This window comes from Numida meleagris, chromosome 2 (assembly GCF_002078875.1).
Source record: "Numida meleagris isolate 19003 breed g44 Domestic line chromosome 2, NumMel1.0, whole genome shotgun sequence".
NCBI classification, from domain to species: domain Eukaryota; kingdom Metazoa; phylum Chordata; class Aves; order Galliformes; family Numididae; genus Numida; species Numida meleagris.
Window position 1 is genome coordinate 121,645,922 of NC_034410.1, and position 27,524 is coordinate 121,673,445.

The window sequence follows — 27,524 nt, forward strand, 5'->3', positions numbered from 1 at the left end:
GGAATATCAGAGTTAACTTCTGCTGGAAGCACAGTTTTTTTAAGATAATGACTGGTATAGAAAACTGGTTGGAGGCTTAGCCTCCAGTGGCAATATGGCAAAAAACCTGCTACAAATATAGTAACTCATAGTCTTCCGTCAGGGAAAAGGGATTTAAAAGTAAACTGGCAAAATCTGAAAGTGTTCCAGTTCATTTTTTTAATGGAAGTGGGAACTTCAGGGGGACATAATGGGCTAGCTTAATGCATGATGATCGGCACTTTTGTGGTAACGTAGGAGACCCAACACGTGCTGGAAGGAGTAGGTGGAAACAATCATCAAAATAGGATGTAAATTGAGTATATCATAATAAAAGCGTGACATAATTATAGATTACTGTATCAAAACATCTGATTAGGAATGGAGTAAATTGTAAATGTTGGAAAGTATTAGGAATATGACATAAATTAGCTTGCATACTATTTTTATATTAGTTTTATAAACTTATTTAGAAACTGCTAAATGTTACTGTAGTATGGCAGCTGGCCCTGGTATTGTTTGGGGACCTCCTTGCTTTAAATCTTTGTCACAGGTAGTCTGTTATGCTTCTTGGTTATTTATATTGAGAGTATGAATTGGGTAGTCTATTGGGAAGTAATTGTTAGAAGATTCAGTTGGGTTGGCTGATGTATGATTCAAAATCATAGAATCATTAAGGTTGGAAAAGGTCTCTAAGATCATCCACCGTAACAGTCCACCTACCACCAATATTACCCACTAAACCATGTTCCTAAGTACTGCATCTACACAATTCTTGAACACCTCCAGGGATGGTGGTTCCACCATCTCCCTGAGCAGCGTATTTCAATACCTCACCACTCTTTCTGAGAAGAAGTGTTTCCTAATAGCCAACATGAACCTCCCCTGGTGCAACTTGAGGCCATTTCCTCTTGTAATATCATTAGTTACCTGGGAGAAGAGGCCAACACCCACCTCGCCACAACCTTCTTTCAGGTAGTTGTCGAGAGTGTTAAGGTCTCCCCTGAGCCTCCTCCATACCAAACAATCCCAGCTCCCTCAGCTGCTCTTCAGAAGAGCTGTGTTCCAGACCCCTCACCAGCTTCGTTGCCCTTCTCTGAACACGCTCCAGGGCCTCAATGTCTTTCATGTAGTGAGGTGCCCAAAACTGAGCACAGTACTCAAGGTGTGGCATCACCACAGGGGGGCGATCACCTCCCTGGTACTGCTGGCTACTCTGTTTCTGATGCAAGCAAAGGTGATGATATCTGATGCATTGGCCTTTTTGGCTCCTGGGAGCACTGCTGACCTATGTTCAGCCAAGTGTCAAGCAACACTCCCACATCCTTTTCCTCGGTGCAGCTTTACTGCCACTCTGCCCCAAGAATGTAGCCTTGCATGGGGTTGTTGTGACTGATGACCAAACTGCAGGACCTGGCACTTGGTGTTGTTGAACTTCATCCCACTGGCCTCAGCCCAGCTATCCGGCCTGTCCAAATTGCTCTGAAGGGCCTTCCCACCTTCAGGCAGATGAACACTTCCTCCTGACTTGATGTCATTTGCAGACTTACTGAGGGTGCACTGAATTCTCTCATCCAGATCGTCAATAAAGATATTAAAATGCAGAACTGATTGTTATATAATCAAGGAGAGTATCTGTTGCTAAATAATAGGCGTTTCAATAAAAAGATGATAGGCATTACTGTCCAGGACATTAACTAATTAAGTCTAAATACTTCCTATGAGGAAGTTATTCTAGGCTGCCTGCTATTCTAGACTGCCCACTACAGGCTTTTGTTTTTTTCCAACTACCTGGAACAGCCTGCTGTCAGAAGATTTTGATGTACTTGCCTATGTTCAGTAGATCTGTTATCTAGCTTGCTTCAGTTTCAAAGCTTAAAAGGCCATAAGAAAGTAAACTCAGAGGAAATAAACCTTAATTTGCAAAGGCATACTGTTTGGGCCTCTTTTTCTATGTATATGAAAGTTTTGTTTCAAACATTTTCCTCCCCACCCCTGGAGGAAGTAATAATATTTTTTCAGATGTTGATTGACACTCCTCCTCCTCCCAGCTTAAACAGCTGATGTTTCAAGGTTTGATGTGGAAGCTGTAGGAATACAATAGAGGATAAAACAAACAACTTCATCCATGCAACCAGTGCATCTGCGCAGCATCTCAAATTAATGTTTTGTGTGTTCTTTTGATCATTTCTGATGTGTGCCCTGTCTCAGATAATGTGTAGTAGAACTGGAGAAGGTACAAGGGGCAGCAGTGATGACTCACTTCTACGGATGAAGGCTTATAGAATGACTGAGGGTTCTTAATATTCTTCAGACAGAAGTAAGATAATGAATCATGGCTTATAAAAACAATGGAGTGGTTGATCAGTTTTTTTTCCAATACTTCTTGAAAAAAAAAAAAAAAACAAACAGAAAAAGGCCACATCAAAAATCTGTGGTAAGCATTAGTTTCAAAACAGAAAAGCAGTTCTTCACAGAACTTGCAGCTTAGATGTGAAACTTGTTACTGTAGATGGGAAGTTTATGTGGTATTATGAAATATCTCGTGCACATTTTAGTCTGTTGTGAGCCAGCTCCAGGCAATACATGGCAGTCTTTGAATCCCAAGACCGTATGTTTACAATGAGAAATTTATGTCTGTGTGGTTTTTTAACTTGTTTGTTAGGCTTGATGTATCTTTTCAGGGACCTTCCTGGGAGTTTGACTCTGGGATTAGGGTGGCCAAAGGAGGATGTCCTTAGGAACATCTTAAAGTTCATGTTTTTCTAGGAGGAGGGAGCGGAAATTGCCATACCAACTAAGGAAATATGGGTTTGTGGAAAAGGAGTAGTTAATGTGCAAATTCTATTACAAAGAGTCCTCAGCTTCTCAGAAAATCACTTAGTACTTTAATTATCTGCATTTATGGATTAAAAAGATTTGCAGCTAAAAGATTGTGTTGACCATGCTGTGAAAGTTTAAGTTATCTGGAAAAGAGAAGCTGGCAATGCTTTTCCCTTGTCACTTTCCTGCCTCTAATATCTCACTGTAGAAGATCCCCTAAAATCAACATGAATGGCAGAAACAATTTGAAAATTGACTTCCTTGAGTTGGATGACCTTTGCCTTGCAGTGTTTGTAGTAACTAAATGAAAGTTTTCAAGGTGGTGGTGTCCTCCAGCATTAGCTGGTAATGCTTTTAGGTTTTATAATGTAGTTTTCTGCTTTGTATCAGGATGGGTACATGTGCTTATGAGAGTATTTTTGCATTCTCGTGAGTTCCATTTGCTTCTGTTGAAGTGTAAATGAATATTTCAAACTTTATTTACTATAGAATTTAAGTTGTTTTCATGTAGTCCTCTGATACTTTTGTAGCTTTGAATTAAATTTGATTTGGAATGTATTTATGTAGTTCAGTACTTACCCTTAATAATTCGAGCTTTGGGATCTTCTGGTAGGCCTTATGTGTGAGTCAATTTCACGCTCTCAAACTAGCAGTTTTTGTGTGGTGACAAGTGTTCTTATAGCAGTTAAATTTTGGAATCAGGTTATCTCAGAATCACAGGAAAATAATTAGCAGAAGCAGGCAGCTCTGCTTTCATAACTAAGAGTATTTATCACCTGAACACCCTACTGAGGGTCAGGTTGAATCCTCCAGCACTTTAAAGACTGCATGACTTCTGAAAAACAAGGGGACAATGCTTAGCCGAGTGATACGAGGCTGTAATAGGTAAGACTAGCAAGATCTGTGCTGGGAATTGGGACATGTGTTTTAATGGTTGACACTGTTGAGATGGATAGCTGAAAAGATGTTTGCACAGCACATTATAAAAAGCAAACTGGAGAAAAGAGTGGGAATGTGGAGTGAATTCTACTTACACCTTTTGGAGCTATTCTTTGAGATAGTTACTGAGGAGAGGTGCATCACATCAAACTTCTTAACTGACACAAGACGTGTAGAGACCCTGTCTACTGTTTCAGTCTTTAACCCTGAGGGTGTTTCTCTTCCCCTCTTCTCTGAGTTCTGACTGGTTGTCTTTTACTGACTCACCGAAACAAAGGGGGGACTGGGAAATATCTATTTTGTGAGACAGCATTAATACATTTTTTTGTAGTGGGTATTGCTTAATCATGGTTTCTTTATAACCCCACAAAAACAAGGAGGAAGAGGTGGTGAGGGCGCAACAAACGCAGGAAAGCTCTTGGTCAGTGTTATTTTATGTTCCTTTGGAATTTTTTTTGTAAGTTCTACTGTCACTGCAATAGAGACGTTTACACTAGTCATGGTTATTGTGACTAATAAGGTCATGGTGATAGGCGTGAATTGTTGTGAGTGGATTTTGTAAGCTATCCTGGCACTCTTGGTATGTGCTCAGGCTGCCTGCCTGCTCTGAAGCCTGTACTTCTCCATTTTCCATGTTGCTGTAACACAGAGCGAAATCAGATATCAAAATGCCTGTGTGTAACTAAGGTCAGGTGTTCGTTCTGCCATGCAGGTATTCTAAAAACAACTAGTATTCTAGGGCTATATTCTAGTATATTGCTTTACTTTGCTCTTGATGCAAGTCTGACATACAGTAACTTATATCCACCGTTAAGATTCTCTGTAGTGGAGGGCAACCCTGAGAATCATATCATAGAATCAGAGAATGGTTTGGGTTGGAAGGGACCTTTAAGATCATCTAGTTCCAACCCCTGTGCTATAGGCAGGGACACCTTATAAGTAGTTTATTATGTATATGGTGCTCTGATAGTTGTGGAGGTCATTCACTTGAACGTTAAAATGATTTCTTGACATGTGTGTTGTAACTTCTATTCAAACGACCTGGAAGCTGTTTACTCTAGTTGTCTCACCTCTGTGCATGTGGGCCTAACTGTAATACACAGAGGAGGCACTGTGATATTTTTTGTCGTGGCATTTTGTGGAAGAACAAGAAGCATCATCATGATTATGATTCACAAGCATGGTGTGCCCTAAATATCTCATCAAATAAGTTGTTCTGCGTACAGTGAAACTAGGTTTTGTACAATTTTTTGTTATGTCCTCACAGTTCTTTTCTCCTTCTGCTGTTCTCGACTTTTTTTAATTGTAAAAAATCCAGCTTAGATTGAATCAGAGCCGTGTCTTTGAGTCAGGCAATGCGGATAACTTGAGTTCATGCTGCAGTCCTGTGCTCAGCAAACACAGGAAATTTTCTTTCTCCTCTGCCTAGCTGCTCATTTTCATGAAGCTCCTGGAAACCAGGTGTATCAGTGGGCATTACTTTGCAGTTTAATTTAACTGAATCTGGTGGTGAGCAGATGTGTTTAGAGGGATGGAGGTGAAAGGAAGAGTGGGAAGAAGTGATTGGGCAATATGAGTCATACATGTGGTGTTTGCTTGGGAAACCAGGCTAAAAAAGGTTTCTGCCAGAGAGCTGCTAGTCTAAGTATAAGACAAAACAGAACAGGCAGACGTGCAGTGGAATCACAGTCTGTGATTTGTTTAGACCTCTTGCATAACACTCTCAAAAGCAGGTTTTGTAAACCTCTGCACTGTATTTTTTCCTGGACTTGAATATGAGGCTGGTAATGTATTGCAGTTAATGCATAGTTCCAGCATAGAATCATAGAATGGTTTGGGTTGGAAGGGACCTTAAAGACCATCTAATTTCAAGCCGTCTGCAGTGGGCAGGGGCAGTCTGAAACAATGGTCAATGAATGTACATGGAAAATTGCAGCAGATGCAATATTTTTAAAGGTAGCTTGCTCTCCATGCTTTTATCAAACCTGATGTTTGAATAAGAGTGGCATTTTGCTGTCCAGTTCAGATCTGTGTCGATCTGCTATAATGTTGGTAACGTGGAACTTAATAAAAAATATTTGCGATTTATGTGGAATGTTGGAGCATCTCTGGAGAAGCTGTTATCTGCCAAGAACTACTGCCTTGTCCTGCTGACAGGGCTTTATAGACTCTGAGGAGGCTACCAAAGCAGAAATTCTACTAATGTCGAAGCATTAGTTGTATGGAAGCTGGTGGCATTTACCCTGTAGTACACTCTATGGGCTTGGGCTTGGTATAAACAGGACATATAGTGAATGTGTGCTTTATGGGATGAATGTTTAGTGCGAGGATCACTCTTGATGGACTTAAAAGATTCCAGTGTTCAGTATTAGAATAGAAAATATCCTACAATTACAAATGTTTTGAAATAATTGTTCTGTCTTGTTTTCCATATTGATTTATTTGTATAGTTAACATCTACAAGTCTGATAGAATACTGCTGCATTTTTTATATTTACTTATTGAATAGTAATGGCTTTAGGTTCTTGTTCTTTAATTTTTGGGTACACATGCTCAAAACTCAACAATACCCAGGGAATCAGAAAAGACATTAAAAAGTAGAAGTAAGTACTAAAGGCATCTGCAAGAGTCTTATCTCTGTAAGTTTCCAAGTACTGTCTTAAACACTTGAAAGTTGTTAATAAATGGCATCATAACTTTTTTTAAAATGTAGATCTGCATGTCTATCTGTCAGTATTTGTTGACTGAAGTTTAAAATTAGTTCAAGTGCCACAGAACAGAATATGTTGCTGAGCAGGGAATGACTGCCATAATACTATCTTGTTCTAAAAGTACTGCGATGGTGTGCTTTCCTTGTGTGCTGAGAGTTCAAGTCAGTATTCTTAGCAATGTTATTTTAAATGATCACTGAAAATCTGATTTCATTGCCTAGTGTTTAAACATTGACTTAAGCTACTGCTAGTACTTATAATACTTCTACAACTGATACTTAATAGGAAAGACCCGTTAATGCCACTCACTGCATCTTACAGGTTTCCAAGTTAATTGTTAAAATTCTGTGTTTAGTGGTTCTGTATGTCTTGTGCTATTTTTTTTTTTTTTTTTTTTACCTTCAGTTGGGTCATAGGTCTGTAGCTAAAATTGTTTTCACATGGACTCTTAAATTTAATAACCTTCTCTTTCTAGTGCATATTGTTACCAAAGTTAGGACTGGTTCTGCTGTAGCTTCTTCTCCATGATGCATAATTTAAAACCATAGTTAGAAAAACTGATGGAGAACGTGTATGTTGCATCTTAAGATTCATGTTAAGATTCCAAACTTAAATATTGTTTTTTTATTTTTTAACATACAATTTTCTCAAGTGCTTCTGTGATGGATTATTAAAATATTCTCTCTCCTCCCCCACCCCCCAAAAAAGAAGTGAAAAACCAACAACTGGATAGTTTAGGTGGGAAACTCAAAGACAAAATTTTCCATAGGGCTGAAAGTGGAAGGTAGTAAAGGGGAAAACAAGGAAAAATAATGTGATGTAAAAATAATAGGTGATTGAACTTAAGCAGATGAAAAAGTAGTGTGGTTGGGAATTGACAGTTTGTGTTGGGACAAAAGCAGAAAATCAAAAAATGAGTAACTTGACGTACTCTGTGAAGAATATGCAACATTTCAGTGTTGTATAAACAGATCTATTGATTTAAATTGACAGATTGTAAGCCTTTTGAAGTGAAGAAGTCAGATTAGAAAGCAAAGGTTAGAGCTGTTTGTGTAATTTGGACCTTGCTTTCGTTGTGTACGCCAAGTAGGAGTTAATTAAAGTTAATAAAGTTAATTAGTTATATGTGAAAAGGAGGATTATAAAACAATGTGTGCATATATTAAAATCAGGCACCCTATTAAAAGGAATCAAAACTTATCATGAAGTATTTTTACTAAATATGTAAGATATTTGTGGATATAGTTTCTAGATAGAAGCTTCTGTTCACAGCAGATAAATTTTTCCCTCTCACATAATACAAATGTATTGTTAGTTAATAAAAGCTAATACCTTGTCTTATGGTCTGTCCTTGTCTGTATCCCCAGCCTGTCCTTCTTACTTGCCATATATGTTTGGTCAGAAAGATGAAATGGAATTGCTGACCTTTTAATTAGCCTGCAGTCGACCTGGACAATTCAGAGGACATCTTAAATGGAAGAGGATTTTTCAAGTTTTTAAGAAGTGAAGAACAGCGAATGAATTTTGTCACAAATATCAAGCAGAAAATTAATAGTTCTCAGGTGGCCTGTTAGTATTTCTGGGAGATATCCCTTGCTGATAAGCATAATCTTTCCATTGCTTCTTACATTAGCAAGCATGCTTGTGGAGCTCAGGGAAATAAAACTTTGACTTTAAAACTCTATGTCCCTAGGTGCAAGTAATGTCACAGATTTAGTTGATGGGCAGTGCTATGCAGTTAGGGAGTGCCAATACTTAGAATATTTTTGTGTTGGCTGTAGGCAAGACGAGATGTAGGAATAATCTTTTACTGGCTGTTCTGCTCTGTTTAATAAAGGCCAACATGTTTTTGTGTGTTACGTGGACCATTCTCCAGATCTGAAACAAAAATGTCAAACTTGGGAGTTGAATATTAAAGAACAGTTCTGAATTTAGTTAGGTATGCGCTGGAAAGATACTTGAGAGTGAAAATTTTATCTATGGAGTAGGAGTCATGGTGTTTATGGGGAAAAGTGGTATATATGGTGGAGGAAAAACGACAAGTGATTTTTAGGTTGTGAAACATGACTAGGCTAGTAGGGGGAAGGGAAGTGTAGAATGTGCCATAAAACTAACTGTTGAATGTGTGATTCCAGATATGCGGAGGAGCAGGCTTCACATGGGCAGAGCTTTGTCATGAGGTTGTTTCAGAAAGTGTCTTGTGGGCTGCATTGGGCATGAGGACTGAGAGATCGGAGGTAATGATTAGTCTAAGATATTTCACTGTGCAATCTTTGATTAGTCAGCCAAGGTGAGAGATTTATGTGCACTGAATACAGCATAGAAATGGCATGTTTACTAAGTGATAATTCTTTGAAGATATTTGCTGTGTTTGTAGAAATACTTTAACATGTCTACGTTTATTGCTTAGAGATGCCCTTGATATGTTGGGTGCTGGGAGGACCATAGAAATTTATCAGAGGCTGGAGTCTGTGAACAGTAGTTTCAAAGTAGTTTCAAAGTTGGATCTTTCTTCTGAGGAGAAAGTCCTGCTTTGATCTCTATTTGTGTGTAATCAATTTTTGAGGTGAAATTTTACCAACGTGAAAAGGAAATCTTTAATTTTTATTTTAATGATACAGAATTACTGCTTTTCTGAAAGGAATACAGATACATCTGTAAAGTGTTTGTTTTTTTTTTTTAATCAGTTAGAAATATGTTGGATTTGCTATAACAAAGTGAAAAAAATATTGTACCTTTGGTAGAGACATAGTCAGAATATATGTAAACTTTAGGGGTCTTGGTGTTAAGTGTTCACTTAAATTTAATGATGCTCCTGAGATCAGTGATTATTGCCACTGTTATTGTTGATAAATGGTGAAACAGACTTTCAAATCAGGTTCGAAATATAGAAATTCTATGTATTTTTTGAAGTCTGAATGGGAGGACGTGAGTTATGAAATTTATTTACATTTGACATGAGAATTTTTATCATTCTTTTCTTGATTTTGTTCATTTTTATTTTTAGAACGAAAAACTTGCTTCCAACTGTAGATTTTTAATTTTATTGGAGGGGAGTCATCATTCCTCCCTTCCTTCTCTCCCTTCCCAGATTCTACTTCTGGTTTTGCCACCACTTGAAACGTAAAACAGGTGTTGTTATTGTGTGCTGTTACAGTACAGGCACTTCTGATGTTGTGAAGATAAAGGTTTTTGATGAGTGGTGATTTCAGGAGGCTGTAGCGATCAGAATCTCCGCTTAGAGATCCGCATGTGCTGCAGCTGATCTGATCTTTGGGAGTGTGAGGTGTGGGAAGGAGAGATGTTCTTGCCCGTGGTGAAGCCTGCGGTACAGGATGACAGATGGAGGGTGTGGTAGCCGGTATCTCGAAAAAGGCGGTTCCATGGGGTGGGGAAAATAAAAAAATATCCATGTTTCTAGTCCTGCTTTCGGGTCCTCTTTTCCTACAGGAGTAAGGAGGCTGTGCCAGCAGCACTGTCCAATCCTGAAAGCAAGAGTTTGGATATGTAGAGGCAGGAGAACACAAAGGAAATGTCTGAAGTGTAGAGAACAAATCGGTATCGTTAATGCTGTGATAGTTCACAGTATTACATGGATCATGGTTGTATTCTGATAGCTGTTGATAATCTTGCCGTTGGATAGTTCATTAATGATTCTAATCAAAACCTTTTTAATTTTAAGGTTTCTTATGTGTAGGATTTTGTAATCAGAATAACATGGCCAGTAACTAGTGTCAGTACAGTTATTTTCCCATGACTCTTCAAAGAGCCATTTAATATGTTAAACATCTAGAGATAACACCAAAGATTTTAAGCCTTAATCAATAGGTTCAGAGGCCAAACTGAACACTTACTTTGAGTAACAGCAACAACAAAAGATTTTGGGGCTGAGTTTAGCAGTAAATGCTGCCCACAGGACAACTTGTCCACTAGTAGTTAAGTCTTGCACTATTGTAAATATATATATTCTTTCTCATGTAGGTTTTCTTGCAAATGAGATCAAGAAAGTACTGGTGTTTTCCTTTTGTCATCTCTGACTGTGTAGATTTCTTAGGCCTCTGGATCAGTATTGTCGCTTCAGTGACTTCCTGTAATCACCATCCCCTCCCCTCCATCAAGACCGCACAACCTTTTTAGTTTAAATTTTGATTATTTCTAATTTGAAATTTCTAAGTTCATGAAAACTTTTGCTTCTAATGAGTTAGAAAGGTGATGGTGTGATCACATCCTGCTGCAAACTTGTCAGTCCCTCTGCAATGTGACTTCTTCACTGTCCCTGCTAAGTTTCATGCAGTGTGTGTTTATGCTTGTTCTCTCTGCTGCAGCGCTGCCCTCCAAGAAGCCTGAATTTGTTTGCAAACAGTATTCTTTCAATTCAATATTTTTGTTTTCTACATGTTTTACTTTCAGTCTTAATTGTTGTTAGAGTACTCTGTCTTTATTCTCCCAGTAATGCTTTACACGTCCTGCCCTTGTAGAAGGCAGTCTATCACCAGTATCTTACATAATATCGCTACTACTATTTTTATCACTGCTTGGAACGCTTACATGATAGAATGCTTTTTCTTTTTAAATTTATTTCTATGACTGCTTCAAAATAGTAATTTTCCCGTTAAAGGACACTTCCTGGGGGGATAAGCTTCTGTTGGTACTTTTCTTCGTTGATTGTACAGCAGCGTTTGTCCTATATTCAGAACAGCCTTCAGAGAGTAATGGGTGTCTCTATTTCAAATCTCTAGATCATAATCTTCATCTTGTATGATATAACTTTGCCAGCTTTTGTTCCTGAAGGCTTTGTTTACCTTGAAGAAAGACCTGTCCAACTGTTTTTACTCTGTGTGCATCAGACAATGGAGTGTCTTTTTTTATTTGTTGCTTTGGATGTTGAATGAAAATTACAAACATGATGTGAGCAGGCTCTTTCTTCATCCATGAAAACCACCTGCATTAGGGCTAATTTGTTCAAAAGTGAACTTGAGTAGTTACTGACTGGAGTAATGGGTAGCTGCCTAAAGCATTGTCATGTTTTTTTAAAATATCCCTGAAAAAAAGAAGCTAGTAGAGAAGCAATTCATAAAGTTTTCTTAATTCGATTTAGGAAACTTAATTCTTTTTCCTGCCTGTTAATTTTGATCAGTTCTTAATTCCTCATCAGTTAGGCAAGGCTGAGGAGGTCTGCAGCTTTAGAATCTGTAACATATAAAGTGACCAGAAGCTGTTGATTCAACTGATTTGCTCTGTTCAGCAAAGCTATTTTGGATACAAAATATTACGTAAGGATTTCTTCATGTATTGTTCATAATAGAAGCAGTTTATTGAAAAAAAAGCAAATATTTTTTGTGTACTTGCATAGATATTTTTTAAATTTTTTTATCTAAATACTGTTTGACATACATGCTGATGAGGTATTTTCTCTTTAACATACTAAAAACTTGGAACTGTACCTCTGCTGTGTAAATGTACCTAGGTGTACCATATTCTTGAGAATTTAAGAGAGGCTTTTTTATAAAAGGACATTGAATTTTCAGGGGCAGAAGCAGAATAGTGGGGCACTGATGATAGGAATATAGTTGTGTACTTGTCACAGAAATGTGAAGTCCTGCAGCCAAAGCAAGCCTAATCTTGTTTTATCTCCTTGCTATGTCAGTATCTTCCTTGCATTGTAATCATTTCTTCCCAGCCATTATAATCATATTTCCCTCATTGGGAAAGATACAAAACTGTGTAGACAATCCTTACTTCAGTGTTACCAGGACATGGGTAAATGCATGTATGCCAAATTTGGTTTGTAGCTTAGGAGCAGGCAGAGCCAGAAATTCAGGTTAGAGCAGGCTGTATGCCTGGCAGATAAATCAGCACTGGAAACCTGAGTAGGTTAGACAATGAACAGTGTACCCTGTTTGTATGAGGACTTTGACACGTTATTTTTTGTTGTTTTTGTTTATTTATTATCTTGATTTGTGCACCCTAGGAGTAGAGTTAAAAAGCAAACAAAAAATAACTCCACATTTTTAAAAAGCACACAAAAAAACCCAACAGATTCCTCAAAAAACCTTAGTAACTGGGAAAAAAACCTGTAAAAGTGATGATAATTTGCCAGTTACAAAAGAATACCTAAACTAGTGTTTACATGTATGATTAGAACTAGAGTGCAGACATTGGTTTCTTGAGAAGAGTTTGAATTAAGTTGCCACAGAATTGATTGCATATGTTGCTCTGTAAATGACTTCCATACAGTGGTCTCTAAAGAGAAGTTTGCAAGATGATGTGGAAAGAAAATTCTAGGGTTTGCATTTATATTTGATCTAAAATTTGAATACAGTGCTATGGAGAGGCCAGGAATCCTAGGTCCATAGAAAGGCTGGAGCATAGAGGATGTGACCTTGCTGGAAGAAGATCAAGTCTGGGAATAGTTAAGCAAACTGGATATTCATAAATCCAAGGGTCCTGATGGGATGTACCCACAGCAGTGAGGGATCTGGCAGGTGTGATTGCATGATCTCTCTCAATAATCTTTTATTAGTTGCTGCAGCTGGGAGAAGTGCACGAAGATTGGAGTAAAATTCACTCCTACCATGAAAGGCAAGAGGAAGCACCCAAGGAGCTACGGGACTGTCAGCCTCATCTCAGTCCTTGGGAAGATAATGGAACAGCTAATTCTGTAAACTATTTCCAGGCGTGTGAAAATCATCATGAATTGTCTGCATGGATTTACCAAGTGGAAGTCATATATGACCCATCTCATAAGCTTCTACAATGCAATAACTGACCTGATAGATGAGGGGAGAGCAGTGGATATTGTCTTCTTGGGTTTCAGTAAGGCCTTTGGCACGGTTGACCATAAGGTCAAAAAAATATTGCTAGCAGGTGAAGAGAGGTGATCCTACCTCTCTACTTGGCATTGATGATGCCAAGCCTGGAGTGTTGTGTCCGGTTCTGAGCCCCCAGCACAAAGAGAGGAGACAAGGACATACTTGAAACAGTGTAACACAATGCCATGAAGATGTTTAAGTGACTGGAGTACTTGTCTTTTGAGGGAAGACTGAGAGAGCTGGAACTATTCAACCTAGGGAAGAGGAGACTCAGAGAGAGATCTCGTCAATGTATACGAATTCCTGAGGGGAGAGCACAATGAGGATGGAACCAGGCTCTTTTCAGTGGTGGCCATTGCCAGGACAAGAGGCAGTGGGCAGAAACTGGGGGACAGTAAGCTCCCTCTGAACAACAGGCAGCACTTCTGTGCTGTATGGGTGCTGGAGCACTGACAACAGGTTGTCCAGAGTCCCTGCAGTCTCCTCCTTGGAGATGTTCAAAAGCTGCCTGGATATGAGCCTGAGCTTTAGGTGCCTGGGCACCGCTGGATGGCCTTGTCTAGGCAGGAGTTGGACCAGATGATTCCAGAGGTCCTTGCCAGCCTCAACCATTCTGTGATTCTAGACAGGAAGTAGGAGTGGGGGTGGTTGTGTGGGTGAAAAAGAAAGAAATTAAGCATCAGTAATGTTTAATATATGGGACCCTCATGTGGCATTGTTAGGTGTCCAGACAGGAGAAGGGAGTGTTCTGCAAGACTGTGGAGTTCACAGTGTCACTTGCACTTGTTCATTCACTTTCCGTCTATTGCAATTCATGTGTGCCTGGTTAGCTGAAAAGGAGGCTTGAATAGTTAGATCCTGAGACACCATGGATTTAAGATAATACTAATAATGTGAGTATGAGTAAACAACAAGAACATGGCAGAGCAGACACTTCTCCTACTTCTGGTATGACCTTTTTGTTGACCACATTATGAGATAAAAATAATGACAGCCTGATCAGATCTGATGAGAAGTCAGTAAAAAAAATCAACATTATCAAGAAGGCAATTTGAAATATGGATGTACCTTCACAGTCATTAATAATTAACCTCACCCAAAATGTATATTGAACCTTAAGATATTAGCTAACATATGAAGATTTTAGCTAATAATATGAAGTACCGTGCTGACTAGCAAGGCATTTAAAAACTGTGCATCCGAAATGGGAAGGTAAACAGCTACATTTTTCTCTGTGTTATTTTAAGTCATGTGATAAACAATCCAGTACTCTGGAATTTTTCACTAAATTTAGTGATGGATCTTCAGATGCCTCTTCCGAGACTCTTACATAATTGCAAAAGGCAAAAGCTACATACCATCAGAACACTTGTTCTTCCTGCTGCGGTAAAAATGTCTGAAATAATGCATGGAAAGCAATATGGCAACAAACTAAAATGCATTCCTTTGTCAGCAATTACTGTTAGAAAATCCATAGGCTAATATATTAATAAAGATTTGAGGAAAAAAGTACTAAAACAAATGGCACCGTGTGTGAGATTTGCTGTACAGTTGATTTATATACGATGATTATAAAGATGTTTCTAATGTCTCCGTTTATGGTATTTGATAGATTCTGTTTCTGTAATGAAACATACAAGGAACTAAGCCACTACAGGAAAGATATACCAGAGAAGATATATTCATATCAGTTAAATGACTTATTTAATAGAAACATTTTTTTTAATGGAAATATTGTGCAAGTGTAATCACTGATAGAGTGTCTACTTTGACAGAAGTTGTTTTTTTCAACCAGGTAAGGTTTCAGAAATGGCACCAGATGTGAAATTCGTTCACTGCATCAGGTTATTGTAGAGGGTAATTTAGAGTCAGAAGTGGAGGATGTTATTGGTGTGGTTAAAAATATGAAAGGAAGCCCTTTAAATAGCAGTCTTTACAATACTTTGCAGTGACACAGGGAGTGACCATGAAGATCTCTTGTATGACCTGGGGGTTTGCTGATTATCTCAAGGCAAGAGTTGGTAAACAGCAATGTATTACATGTTAGGCATTTGTTGACCTTTTCTGTTATGAGAATTGGGTGTCTACCTAGCAGATGCATAACAACAACAACAAAAAGACTGTGTCCCCCTTCCAGGTAAAGGTAATTCTTTAATGGTGAGAAAGTAGCTGCCTTTTGAAAGAAACTTGTGCTATGGAACTTGAAAGTGGATGTTTTGAAGTATTTCTTTGTGTTTATGCTGCCAGAAAAGATGCAAATACATCACCTATAAAAGCTCTTACATTTTTATTTGGAAGCAATTTCATAACCTATTTTAAGTTTTTCAAATGAAGATTTTCGGTGGTTTTTTGGCCCACTTGTTAAAAACGCGAAAATGCAACACCTTCTGTTTGGTTTTCAAGAACTAATTTTTGACATCAGGGAAGATAGAAACTTAGTAGCCACATACCACGAAAAATGTTTCACGATTAGTGAGTGGGAGTGGAAAATGATTATCATGACTTAGTGCAGCCAATGGTGTTCTTCCATTTGGATGCATGCATCTTTGTGATTTATCTTCTCCAGCTATGGCAAACATTAAAACCAAGTATTGAAGTTAAACTGAATTTATAACCAGACTTTCAAATGACTGTATTACAAAGTGATAAACCAAGATTAAAAAAAACAACCACTATGTAAGCATATTTTGCCACATTGCTCTCACTGTGAAATAATTTTATTTTTGGTGGAAGTTTTTTTTTTTGTACCACTAATAAATAAATAATAATAATACTCATTATTTCTTCTTTATCTTGTCTTTTTCGCTGTTTTTGTGTTTTTTTTTTTAATATACAAAATATTTTAGTACATTAGTGCGTTCATATAAGTTTATAAAAGTGTGCATACCGGGAGTGCATGTTCAAAAGTTTTTTTCACTGACACATCTAGGTAGGTTTGCAGGGCACTATTCCATCTTACTGTTGTTAGCAGTTGATGTTCACAGAGGTAAATACAGGGCATTCATCCAGACAGTGTATTTTAAGCATGTGTATTTTTATGACAAAAGTAGAATTATCTGATAGATAATATTTCTAGTTTTGTGTCATGTGTGATAATTTGCAAGGAAGGGATCAATGCTGCCTGTATGTCCTTCAACTGCTGGGGTGCCCCAGCTAACATCAGAGCCACTGTGCATTAGTTGATGAATGGTAGGATAGGGGTGGTCCTTGCTAAGTGCTTGCTGCTTTGATAGGTGAGGAAGGTGATTGTTGAGTGGACAACAGTGGCTGAGAAAGCTGACTGCTAATCTAGAAATAGATTTCAAATTTTGTCTAAATTGCTCGTGTTGCTGCTAGGACAGCTTGATTTTTCAAGCATGTATGCATTTCAGATAGTCTTTCCTTGAAGTTGCTGGTGCTTGGCTCATCTGGATTATAAGCATACCTTTTAGAGATAGGAATGTTGATATCACTGCCTTATGTTTTTTCTTTGCTTTAACAGTTGTTCTAAACTGTAAATGTATGCATTACTGAAGTGCCTGTGCATACTCAAAGGCAAACTGTGACAGATTTTTGCAAAGTAGTTGCTTTTGTTTTTGTTTTTAAACTGGTATTATGAAAAACTGAGCTGTCATACCAAATTAATGTTTGGTATTTTGCTAATTAATTGCATATTTTAATAAACTTTTTTTTTTTTTTTTCAGGCTAAAGCCTAAACTTCTGACATGGCCACAGCCTCACCAAGAACTGATACAAGTAACAACCATAATGGAAGGTTACCCATGCAAGTAACAGGCAAGTAGTGATAATTTGTGTCACGGTGGTTTTTAGAGGGAAACATTCTAAAAAAAGCAGTCTGAAGCAAATGTGAAAAATAGATCGGTATAGTTGGTATTTTAATTAATTGGAAGGTTACAATTAAGAGGATAGCTATAACATACATGGATGAATTGAAGCTAGGTAGAAATGCTGAAATGAGGTGAACGACAGTTTAATGATCTCTTCAAATGAGAAAAACAATGAGAAGCAATACCACAGTGGTGACAGAGGAATTGAGCTTGAGAAGAAGTAATTAATGTTGTAAAATCTGTACTGAGGAACATCTATTACTGAAATTCTACAAAAATATTGGCAATTACAGTGAACTGCAAGTAATAATGTGTACAGTGTTATAGAGAATCTGGAGAAAAACTGAAAGGGATTACAAAATCTGCTAGCCCTTCAAGAAGAAGTCTTCATATACATATGTATGCGTGTATATATGTGTTAATTTACCACTGATACATAATTTGAACTTTTCCAGGGATCTTGAAAAAATCTGGGAACACTGAAATAAGAAAAAATATATGATCAAGAATATATTTAAGTCTGTCATGAAAAAAACTTGGGAAAATCATCAGTAAGATGCAGTGTCTTTTAAAAAGCTATATCCAAAGAAAGATGCATCATGCTGGATCATAGAAAGATGACGGGGTTATCTGAGGAAAAAATATATTGTTGTACAGTCATCAAAATTGATGTTTTGTTAAATGAGGAATCTTTTGTGGGAAAAGTAATGAACTGTGTGTAAAGATAACATGATGAATTGTCAGAATCAACTATAACTGATAGCATGCTATATAAACAACTGTAACAAACTGAGTTAAATAAACAGCCTGTAACTTCAGGACAGGGTATGCAGAAATTATCATTCTGATGTCCTGTTCTGTTCTGCTAATTATATAAGTACTATTGTGTTTTCCTGGCACTGAAACTTCTCTGACTTCAGGAGATCTGGTTCAAAGATGGAAATGGACAGAAACCTGTACAATTTTTAGGCTTAGTTTTCTGAAGGGTTAATCCTCTAATGAAAGACAGTCACATAGACATATGGAAGGCTTAAGAGAGGAAGCATAGCCAGCAGGTGCATACAGCTGTGAGTCCAACCATCTTGGCTTCTGAAGCAGGTGCCTGAAGTACCATTTGAAATGTTGACAGCTAGGCTGCTGTTGGTTATTACAGTAACATTATCAGCTGGATGAGAAAACAAGAGAACAGACTTGTATTCAGGAACACTGAGGACCTCGCCAGTGATTTGGAGACTAAAAAAAATTAAACTGTTTTTGGTCAGTTGCTGTTTCTAATTGTTGAAGATTTAGCCAAAGCCTGAAGTTCATCTGCAAAATTCTTCTAATAGGAGAAATTTGAGAGTTGATTTCTTGCTTTTAGTGAAGTGATGTGTTAAACCAGAGGTTAATCACACAGGTGGTATAGGCGAAGAGATGAAGCTCTGCATGCAGGCGTTTGCCTTGAAGCATACATAGCAGTGAAACATCTGTAACAGTGAAATTTTGAAATAGGCTCAAATTGCACGGACCTTCGTAAGTACATATAATTTTAAATAATAAAACTTCTGTTAAAAAAATGAAGATAATAGTTGGAAAAGAAAGAACTATGAGAAGATATAAGAAACCATATGATTTTCATTTTTTTCCTTAAAATAATTATTGCGCTATCTTACCCACCCTGCCAGCAGGCAGTGAAGAGAACATGTCGTGCTTTGTTTGAACTACCTGACAGAGTAGTTCTTGAAAATGAAAGCTACCATTTTAGGATTGACCTCTTTGTGTTCAGCAGAAGTAGGAAAGGATGAGGAATAACACTGCTGTGCTATGTTCCATATGCTGTGCAGGTGCTACTTTTTCTAGTTTTCAGTAAGTGTGGTGCTGTAGGTAAAGCAAAGCATTTTATTAGTTTCTAGTGCCAAACTGAAACGGAAAAAGAATTGGTTTGGAACAACTTTCTACACGGAATTAACTGCAGATGGAGAAATCAAGAAAACAGCAAAATCAAGTAGTTCTTCAAATCCAAAGTGGGATGAACAGCTGACAGTGTAAGTAGATTTATTTTTTACTTTCTTGTTGATTATTTAATACTATTTATTAACCAGCCACTGTGAGCGAACTAAACTTGGTTGCCTACGTAGCTTTTTCTGGCTTTTGCTGACTATATGCAGACAGAATTTTCATTAAACATCATCTTTTCTCAATGCTTATAATACTGTGCGAATATATGTATGTGTATGTATGTGTATGTGTGTGTATATATATATATATATACACACTTTTTTTTTTTTGGAGTGTTCCAAATACGCAGTTGCTGTCTACAGTGTGCTCTTAATACTTGTTTGTGCTGTGGACACTTCATGTTTACAATTCCTCTCTGGAAGATGTTAATAATTATAATTCTGTCATTCTCAGCTTTAAAAGGAAACAGTTCGTAACTGGTTAAGTAGGTTACGAGGAAGGTCACTTTTCCTTTAAATTTCCTAATGATGCTTACACGGCCACTTTACAGCAACTTGTTTTTGTAACTTTCCCTAATATTCAAGCTGCTTAATGTGATATGGCTTAATTTGGTTTACTGTGCTGTAGGTGTAGATATTCCTGAATATGACTCTGTAAAGAACTGGCAAATCTTGCACACTGTAATTGGCTAGAAAGCATCATTGCACTAGTGAAATTGGGTCTTTCAAGAGGCACTGAGCACTGTACACATTACAGCATCTGACCTGCCTTTGTGTGATAGCCAGCTTTGCTAGTTACAGGAACCTAGTTTGTTTCTGGAGAATGGTGCTGCGTACCTAGCTTTGGGGAACTGTTTTCTTGGTAACACTATTACTTGTTAACTGCAGATCTGTGGTGAACCAGGTAGGATATTCCTATTTCATGTTTCTTGATGTTTTAGGTTTAGTAGAGCTTATTAACCCTCTGTGGTATTGCAAAACTGAATGGTATAGTCTTGGGCGTAACAGTGATTTCCAGGAGTTAGTACTAGCACAAGTACAGAGCTATCACAGCGACCAGAGCTGCTGTTGAGGAGGCAGGCTTGATTTGACGGTGTTTGGTGATTTGATAGTATTGAAGTAATTTGACATGCATAGTACAGCCAAACAGACATTCCATCATCAATATTATTTAGGTATTCTGGTCCACTTTTCCTATGTCTGTTGAAATGGTATCACTGACTCAATTGACCAGTCTGTCTGGGGATAAATGAACTTTCCAGTTTACCAAATTCCCCTCTTCTGAAGGGGGTCTGCAAGAGCACCAGCAATGTATTCTGTGTGTATTTTTTTTTTAATCTAGTCTTTTAGTAAGACTTCCATTAGAAGGCAGCCTATTCAAAATGCAAAAACATGCTTCCTTATGAATTTCTGCAAAAATGATCCGTGCTGTCTAATGTGTTAAAGTGCCTACAGAGTTAGCTCTGTTGGTGGGGCCTGGGGACAATTTTTAGCATTATTTTTAGCAGCACTGATATACCTTCACATTTATAGTACTGGCAGGTATGTGACCTTGGACTTATTGTGGTACAGGGATTCTGCTGTTTTTCACAGCTAGAAGCACTCTTGTTGTAATGAAAACTATTCTACAAAACTTACCCTCCGGGACCTAGCATAGATTCTTGTTTTCCTTCTTGAGAAGGTGGGAGATCATTGCCGAAGTTCATAATAATATTACTGTAACTGGGGCCTTTATCTTTTTGCTTCCCTTCTGTTTTTAGTTTAATTTCACCACTGGATATTTTTTTTGTCTGTTTTTGTGAATATGCTTTACGGCTTTATATATATTTGTGGCTTCATAAGTAATGTTCTGTCAGCACTTTCACAGCAAGCTGACAGCTGTGGAGTGGGTTCCTGTTTGCAAGTAGCTGATTGGTTGTATTTTCTTTTCTTATTCTAATACATGGTATTTTTCTTTCTAGTGACAGACAAATTACATTTACTTACAACCTTTTTATTCACATGAATTAGTGTCAAGTTTTAGTTCAAATTCTAGAATAGTGAGGAATAAGGAAAATATATCTTCCATAAACAAGATATGCTGTTACATCATAGAGATTTGAGCTTAGTTTAGGTTATTCTGGTACCTCCCAAATCCCATATGCTACTTGTAGTAATGTACTTTAAGTTTGATCTCAAATATAGATATTACAGTGTTTATAGCACTTTATTAATTAAAAATTCCCCATATGTGAAAAAAGGTTTTCATAATGTAATTAGTATCAAGAAATACAATAAATACGAGAAAATGGATGAAGGTCAAACACTCCCCATAAGAAAAATGAATACTTTTAAATCTGTATATATATATTTTTTAAAATGTATTTTACATGCAGGAATGTGACTCCACAGACTACGCTGGAATTTAGAGTGTGGAGCCATCACACTTTAAAAGCAGATGCTTTATTAGGAAGAGCCACTGTAGACTTGAGACAAGCTTTGGAAATACACAATAGAAAATGTAAGTTATCCTGAAGGATATTTTAATTAGAATTATTATTACTAATCTTTATATCAAAACTGGCAAACAAACTACTAACTGTGTAATTACTACTGATTGTCAGTTGGTGTCTTTACTTGTCTCTTCTGGACATGTCTAACTGCGCTATCAAGAGCAATTGAAATGTAACAATGGGATATAATAATTTTGAAGCAGATACCAGAGTGCGAGTTATTACTAAGTAAAAGCAGTAGTGATTAAATAAAATGTTTTGTGGCACACTAATACATAATTTGCTAGAAGATCTGTTTTAAACTTGTTTTTAAAACAAAAGTCTAAAGTTTTTTTTACACTGTTTATGTTTTTCTTCTTTGAATGCGGATTTTTCCCTCATAATTTAACTGTCCAGAGAGCAGTAGAAACCACTGATACAAGAACCAGTTGAGAACTTCTTTTCAGTACATTATTGATTGTTGTGTTCTATGTAACTTCTAACATTTGTTGTGTTTAATAGAATTAAAACAGGTCTTCTTTATTTTGCTTTTTAAATTTTTTTCATGAATACAAGATGGTGAATCCACACTTTAAATTCCACTCCAGAATGGCAGTAGAATTCCAGCTAAACCTGTCTTTTTGTGCAAGTTAGATACGCAAACTCGAAAGCTCAGTTTAGAGAGGTGGAGGAAAGGATAATTTCTGCTCAGTTTCAGCAAAAGCTTCGTTTTTCTGATTCTTAGAGAAAATTGAAAGAGAATCCAAAATCCAGTGGAATTTCTTCAGCAGTGTGATAAAGATTCTGTGCAGGATTCTGTAGTTAAGCAGAAAAATTGCTTATTTTTAAATAAATGAAATTAAAAGGATACCTCATAGTGGAATGTAATACTATTTTAAATAATCCTGCAATGTCAGGATGAAAAATAATTGTAAAACTATTGTTACCTCCTGTACGTTTTTCATGTGTGAAATTTGATGTTTTAGCTATATCCGAAACTGTATTGTAATGGTAATAGCAAAAAAATAGTTAATATTTTATTACTGGAGATCCAGGGGTTGTACAATCCCAACAGTTTGGTAGATTCTTTCAGGAAATGGTTGACTGTGTTAGCTGTACATTGCACTGAAGTTAATTTACCTGCAGTGCTGCTGATTTTGGTGTGTCAACAGTCCAACACACACTGAATTACTGAGTGATTCAGTGAAAGATTAATCCGGTGGCTCAGTTATTGATTGAAATGCAGCAGTTGAAAGGTTCTTTAATGAAAATGTAAAGAGGAAGTCTAAATGCAGAAACTTTAGAACTAGTGCTGTTACTTTCTCCTGCTGAACACCACTAGCCTTGAATTGCTGCCCACGCCCCTCCCAGCTTTCTTGCAGGCTCAGTTGGAGTACAGCTGTTGGTCTGGTTTTGGAAAGTAACCTTTTAAAATAACAGAGTGAACAAATCACCCTTTGCAGAAATGACAGTTTATGAATATGCTGGTTTAACAGCTCTGTGGTAGGCTAGTTTCTCCTCCCTCTCCTTTCCCTCTAAATCAATAACTCCACTGTAGATTTGGCAGCTTTGTGCCTACTCCAGCAGTTTACAGTGCTGTGAAATCCCTTTGTAGAGTAACAGTGGGTGTTTTCTAGTATCTGCTGCCCAACAGTAAAGAGTTCAGTCTTCCTTTCAAAATAACTCTTAGGACCTCAGTAACATCTTGGGTGTATCTGACAATAGCTGATGATAGTATTCCCTGTTTTTATGTTTACTATTCATTTTTGATGTTTGTTAAGAACAGAAAGCATATGGAAATGCTGGTTTAGTGCATGGAAGTACAAGTTACACAGTGAGCTTTAACTTTGGCTTGAAATGCTATCAGATTGAGGGATATAGGCTGTTACATCTTAAAAAAAAAACCAATCCTTTAATCTGAAACCGCAAATACTAAAAGGCCTTAACCATTTTAACCTGATTAATGTGAACTCAGAGCTTACTTTGTTTAGTTTTCTGACACGTAGTTTTAAATGCTGAACTAGTAATGGTTGATTTAGAGGGAGTTATGCAACATTCCAGCATGTTTTAACTCTGGATTATGTATCTCTGTCTATACATCTGTGCATTTCTTATCAGTTATATTGAGTTATTCTGCTGCCTCACACGTGGGGTTTTTTTGAATCTCAAAATACGAAGTTTGTTTTGGTGAAAATATTTTCTCATTAAATTTTTGGTTACTTGAGGTATTCTCTTTGCTACTGTTTAATCCTTGGAGTTGGGGTCTATATATGAAAATATACTTACTAAAGTAAACAAACAAACAAAAAAAGGAAAGTAATGACTGTACCATCTTTGTATTTATTCTTTCCTCAAAGTGATGTGCCTTTCAGCTGTCTCTTAGAATTACTTTTGGAAGGTGGTACGAGAAATAAGCATAAGCTTAGGTTGTAGAATAAGGTTCCCCGTGACTTGTCACATGTAGTATTTGGATGTGGAGTTCACAAGTTGTTTAACTTTAAGCCTTCTTGTGTTATGTAAGTAGTGCATGATTTCAAAAGGCCTTCGTGGAAATAACAAACCTGGGAAATCATTTACAATAAAGTACAGAAATTAGGTGGATCCTATTGTATACCTGAAGCATGCTATATAAACGGGCAATTTATTTTTACAATAAACTATGCTTTTACCCGCAGTTGGTCTAAATTTCATAGCTCTGTAATGATTTCTATGTTATTCAAATCATCTGAGCATGACATTTTGTACAAATATATTTTTGTACAAATATATATTTTTTGGCAGTCTTTTTTAAATATTGCTTAGGATTTAATCTTTCCTTTATTCCTTCTCTCCTTCTCTTCCCCTACCCACCCCAACTCCATTTCTAGTGGAGAAGGTGAAAGAACAGTTGAAATTGTCTTTGGAAAACAAGAGTGGCACGGTGCAAACAGGTGAACTGACAGTCGTGCTAGATGGTTTGGTTGTTGAACAGGAATCTCTTGCAAATCTCAGTTCACCAGCAACCAGTAAGTTAAAACAATTCAGTCAATATTTTGATGAATGTTTCAGACAGATTTAGTAGAATATTTCTATTGATTTTTGTTTTTTACTGTTTAGTAGAAGTTCAGCAAAATGGAGAGGCTATGCATGAAAACAGAGATGCTTCAGCAAGAAGTACATCAAGGTTGGAATTTATTCTTGTGTTTTAGACTATATGTGAAGTATATCAGCAAATCTTATCAGTTGACATTTTCTTGTTTCTAAAGGCAAGAGATTTTAACTATCAAACTCTTAATTATTTTACCATAGGTTTTAGAAACACAGTTTGTGTAACAGTTACGTAGTTCAGCTTTACAATAATTAGATTTAGAACTCTGTTTTTCCTCTCCTCTTAAACCTGCTTTCCAATAGTGTATGATTATCTTTTGAATGTGTAGGCCTCTGAAAATAGATTTCAAATTGCTTGATTTTTTATGAAGTCCTGCCAATGACATTAGGGGAGCAGTGGCACAGGGTGGTTTTGTATACTTAGTCCAGTCTTTTTTTTTTCTGGTGTCTTACGAGCTGTTTCTGTTCATGTCTACCAACTTTTTGCAACATACCATCTGAACGGAAGGAAAAAGAAAAGAGCCTAAATGACTTCCTCCTCACCCAGTTCCTTTTTTAAGGTTGGGATCAGGAAGTTGTTGAACAGACTTGTGCTGTGTTTAGGAAATGGTATTCAGAATGCTGAGCCAAAGATTTTGCCAGCTTCAGCCTAATGTGGTGAGAAAAAGACTTGGAGATCAATTTAGAGCTTCGTTCTTGACACCTCCATCTTTGTACCAGCTCATGGACTGCATACAGAGAAGTAGGAGAAGACTATTTGACTTCTCACCACTAGTGAGTCAAGTAGGTCAATGTTCAGATCAATGGTCTGCCAGTTACCTTGCAGTCAAGCCAGATTACTTAAGTTTTGGACTTAAAAGGTGGAGTGAATAAGTTGCTGTGCATTTGAGTAACAGGGACACATTTATCCTTGTACACATGATTATTTTTTTGTTCCTCTTGCAATGAGAGAGAGTTATACTCATAGGTGGTGCTTTGGAATGTGTCTGAAGTTCTTCAGGATTTATGCCTTGTGCTTTAAGTGTTTTTGTCTTGCACTTGACTACTATTTCAGCTGCAAATGTGATACTATAAACTATTGTGAATTTACTTATTTTCTTTATGTATTTCTTTTGCATGTTGTAGTGTAGGATTTGGTTTTGTTGCATAACTATTAAATGTGTTTGTACTAATCTATGCTGATGGTTTTTTATTTTTATTTTTTACCAAGATCTGCTTGTGATATTTCTAATGGGAATGACAATCAAGTACCTTCAAACTCTGTAGTACAGAATGCATTCTGCGTAGAAGCTGTTAATGGAAACAACTCACCGTCTCCTACACATGTTGCAGCCAGACCCAAAAATACACCTGTACCAAAACCACTCGGAGCTGGGCTTGTCAACAGCACTGGTAGGAATAAGAGGATTATATGAACATTTACATTAAGGCTTTTTGTCTAGTTGAAATTAATCTGAAATAGAATCACTTTTTCTGCACATTTTTCATTAGATTTCAAAAAATACTGAAAGGATGTTACTGGGCTTGAATTTATGATCTTGTATTTCCACTCCATGATTTTTTCTGTAGTAGATCCATTTCTTTAGTCTACTAACTTTCATACTTTCCTGTGAATTCTCATCTTGGATGAAGAAAGAAGTAAAATATCGAGAACTTCTTTCTCTGTCCCAGATTACTAAACAACATTACTGATTATTGGAAGGAAGCCTGAGATTTCTTTCACATAATTAATTTGAATAACTCCAGTTAGGTTTCTTTTGCTAGTGGATAAGTCTGCTGTTTAGTGCTGCAAGGAACTGCTATCCCTAGAGTTAAAATGTGTTGTAGATGCTCTTCGCGTTCCATTTTTTCAAAAGCTATGCGGTTTCAAAACAGATATTGGCAAAATAGTAAATCCCACGCTTCTCTTAAACACAAAAACTTCGGTACTGATCATAATTAGGGGTAACATGGTACAGTAAAAGAAGTGAAAAGCAAGTATTTTTCTTTATTTTTGTTCTTCAAGCAAAGCTTTGTATCTGATTGTGACTATGTTTTTAAAACACTTTCTGTCTTGCCTCAGCTGATTGAGGTTACAGTGACAGCAAAGGAAAAATATACTCTTAAATAGAAAGAAACAAGTTGTTAATGAACAGAAGAATTGAGTCTGTCAAACTTCCTCCAATAGAGTGGGAAATGTGGGAATGGTGGCAAGGTGGCGGAAACAGTGATAAATTTTGAATGGTAGTAATTAAATTAGGCCTTCTGTGAACCATATCTCTATTTAGAGAACTTGAATTTGATTCCTCTCTCTTCTCAGTTGAAGGCCAAAGGGCATATATATTATTTAAGCACTGTTCTCTTTTTCTTCAATTGCTAAGAGATCCATTTTAAATTGGAATTTGGATAGCGTAATTGCAGTAGTAATTGATTTGTTCAAATACTAATATTGATAAAATCATCACTGAGCTTGCACTGAGTCAAGTTCTGTGTTCACTGTATTGGTTAGTGGAGACATTTTTATTGTTAGGAAAGACATAAAATGAGTCTTCAGCATTAGTTGAATGCTTTCTTTTTTTATTCTTGTACTTAGCAGAGTTGTAACTTTGTATGATGTTGCCAGAACTGCTGGTTTAGATCTAATTGGTGAGGTAATCGGCTGATGTAATGTTTTGCAGATCTGTTTTGGAGATCAGCTTACTAAAAGAGTTGATGATCTATCAGTTATTTTGATCCTAACTTCATTCTATAATCCTATTGAATCTTTCATGTGGATGAATTGAAATTACTTTTTTAAATGAAAGTTGAAAGTTAAGCTGGCTTTTTTTCCTGTTTTAATAAAGTTGTTGCTAGTTAAAGCAGACATTTAAAGAAAGCTGATCAGATTGTCTGTAATTATGATTTTTTTAATCTCATGCTT

The 27,524-nt window shown here is 36.9% G+C and overlaps 1 protein-coding gene across 5 annotated transcripts in view; it reads left to right on the top strand.

Annotated features, from left to right (window-relative positions):
* The window catches only part of WWP1 (WW domain containing E3 ubiquitin protein ligase 1), a 61,980-nt gene that overhangs the window by 6,219 nt on the left and 28,237 nt on the right, over positions 1–27,524 (top strand). For 2 of the 5 annotated variants that reach the window (XM_021388772.1, XM_021388774.1), the window contains exons 2-7: positions 16,987–17,077; positions 19,016–19,154; positions 21,443–21,567; positions 24,406–24,543; positions 24,635–24,701; positions 25,836–26,017. In XM_021388772.1, the coding sequence (XP_021244447.1) occupies positions 17,008–17,077; positions 19,016–19,154; positions 21,443–21,567; positions 24,406–24,543; positions 24,635–24,701; positions 25,836–26,017 (721 nt within the window). In that variant the 5' untranslated portion in view covers positions 16,987–17,007. Of the gene's footprint in view, positions 1–8,626; positions 8,729–16,986; positions 17,078–17,102; positions 18,643–19,015; positions 19,155–21,442; positions 21,568–24,405; positions 24,544–24,634; positions 24,702–25,835; positions 26,018–27,524 lie in introns of those variants that run through there. The other 3 variants (XM_021388773.1, XM_021388775.1, XM_021388776.1) reach the window with 3 other exon arrangements.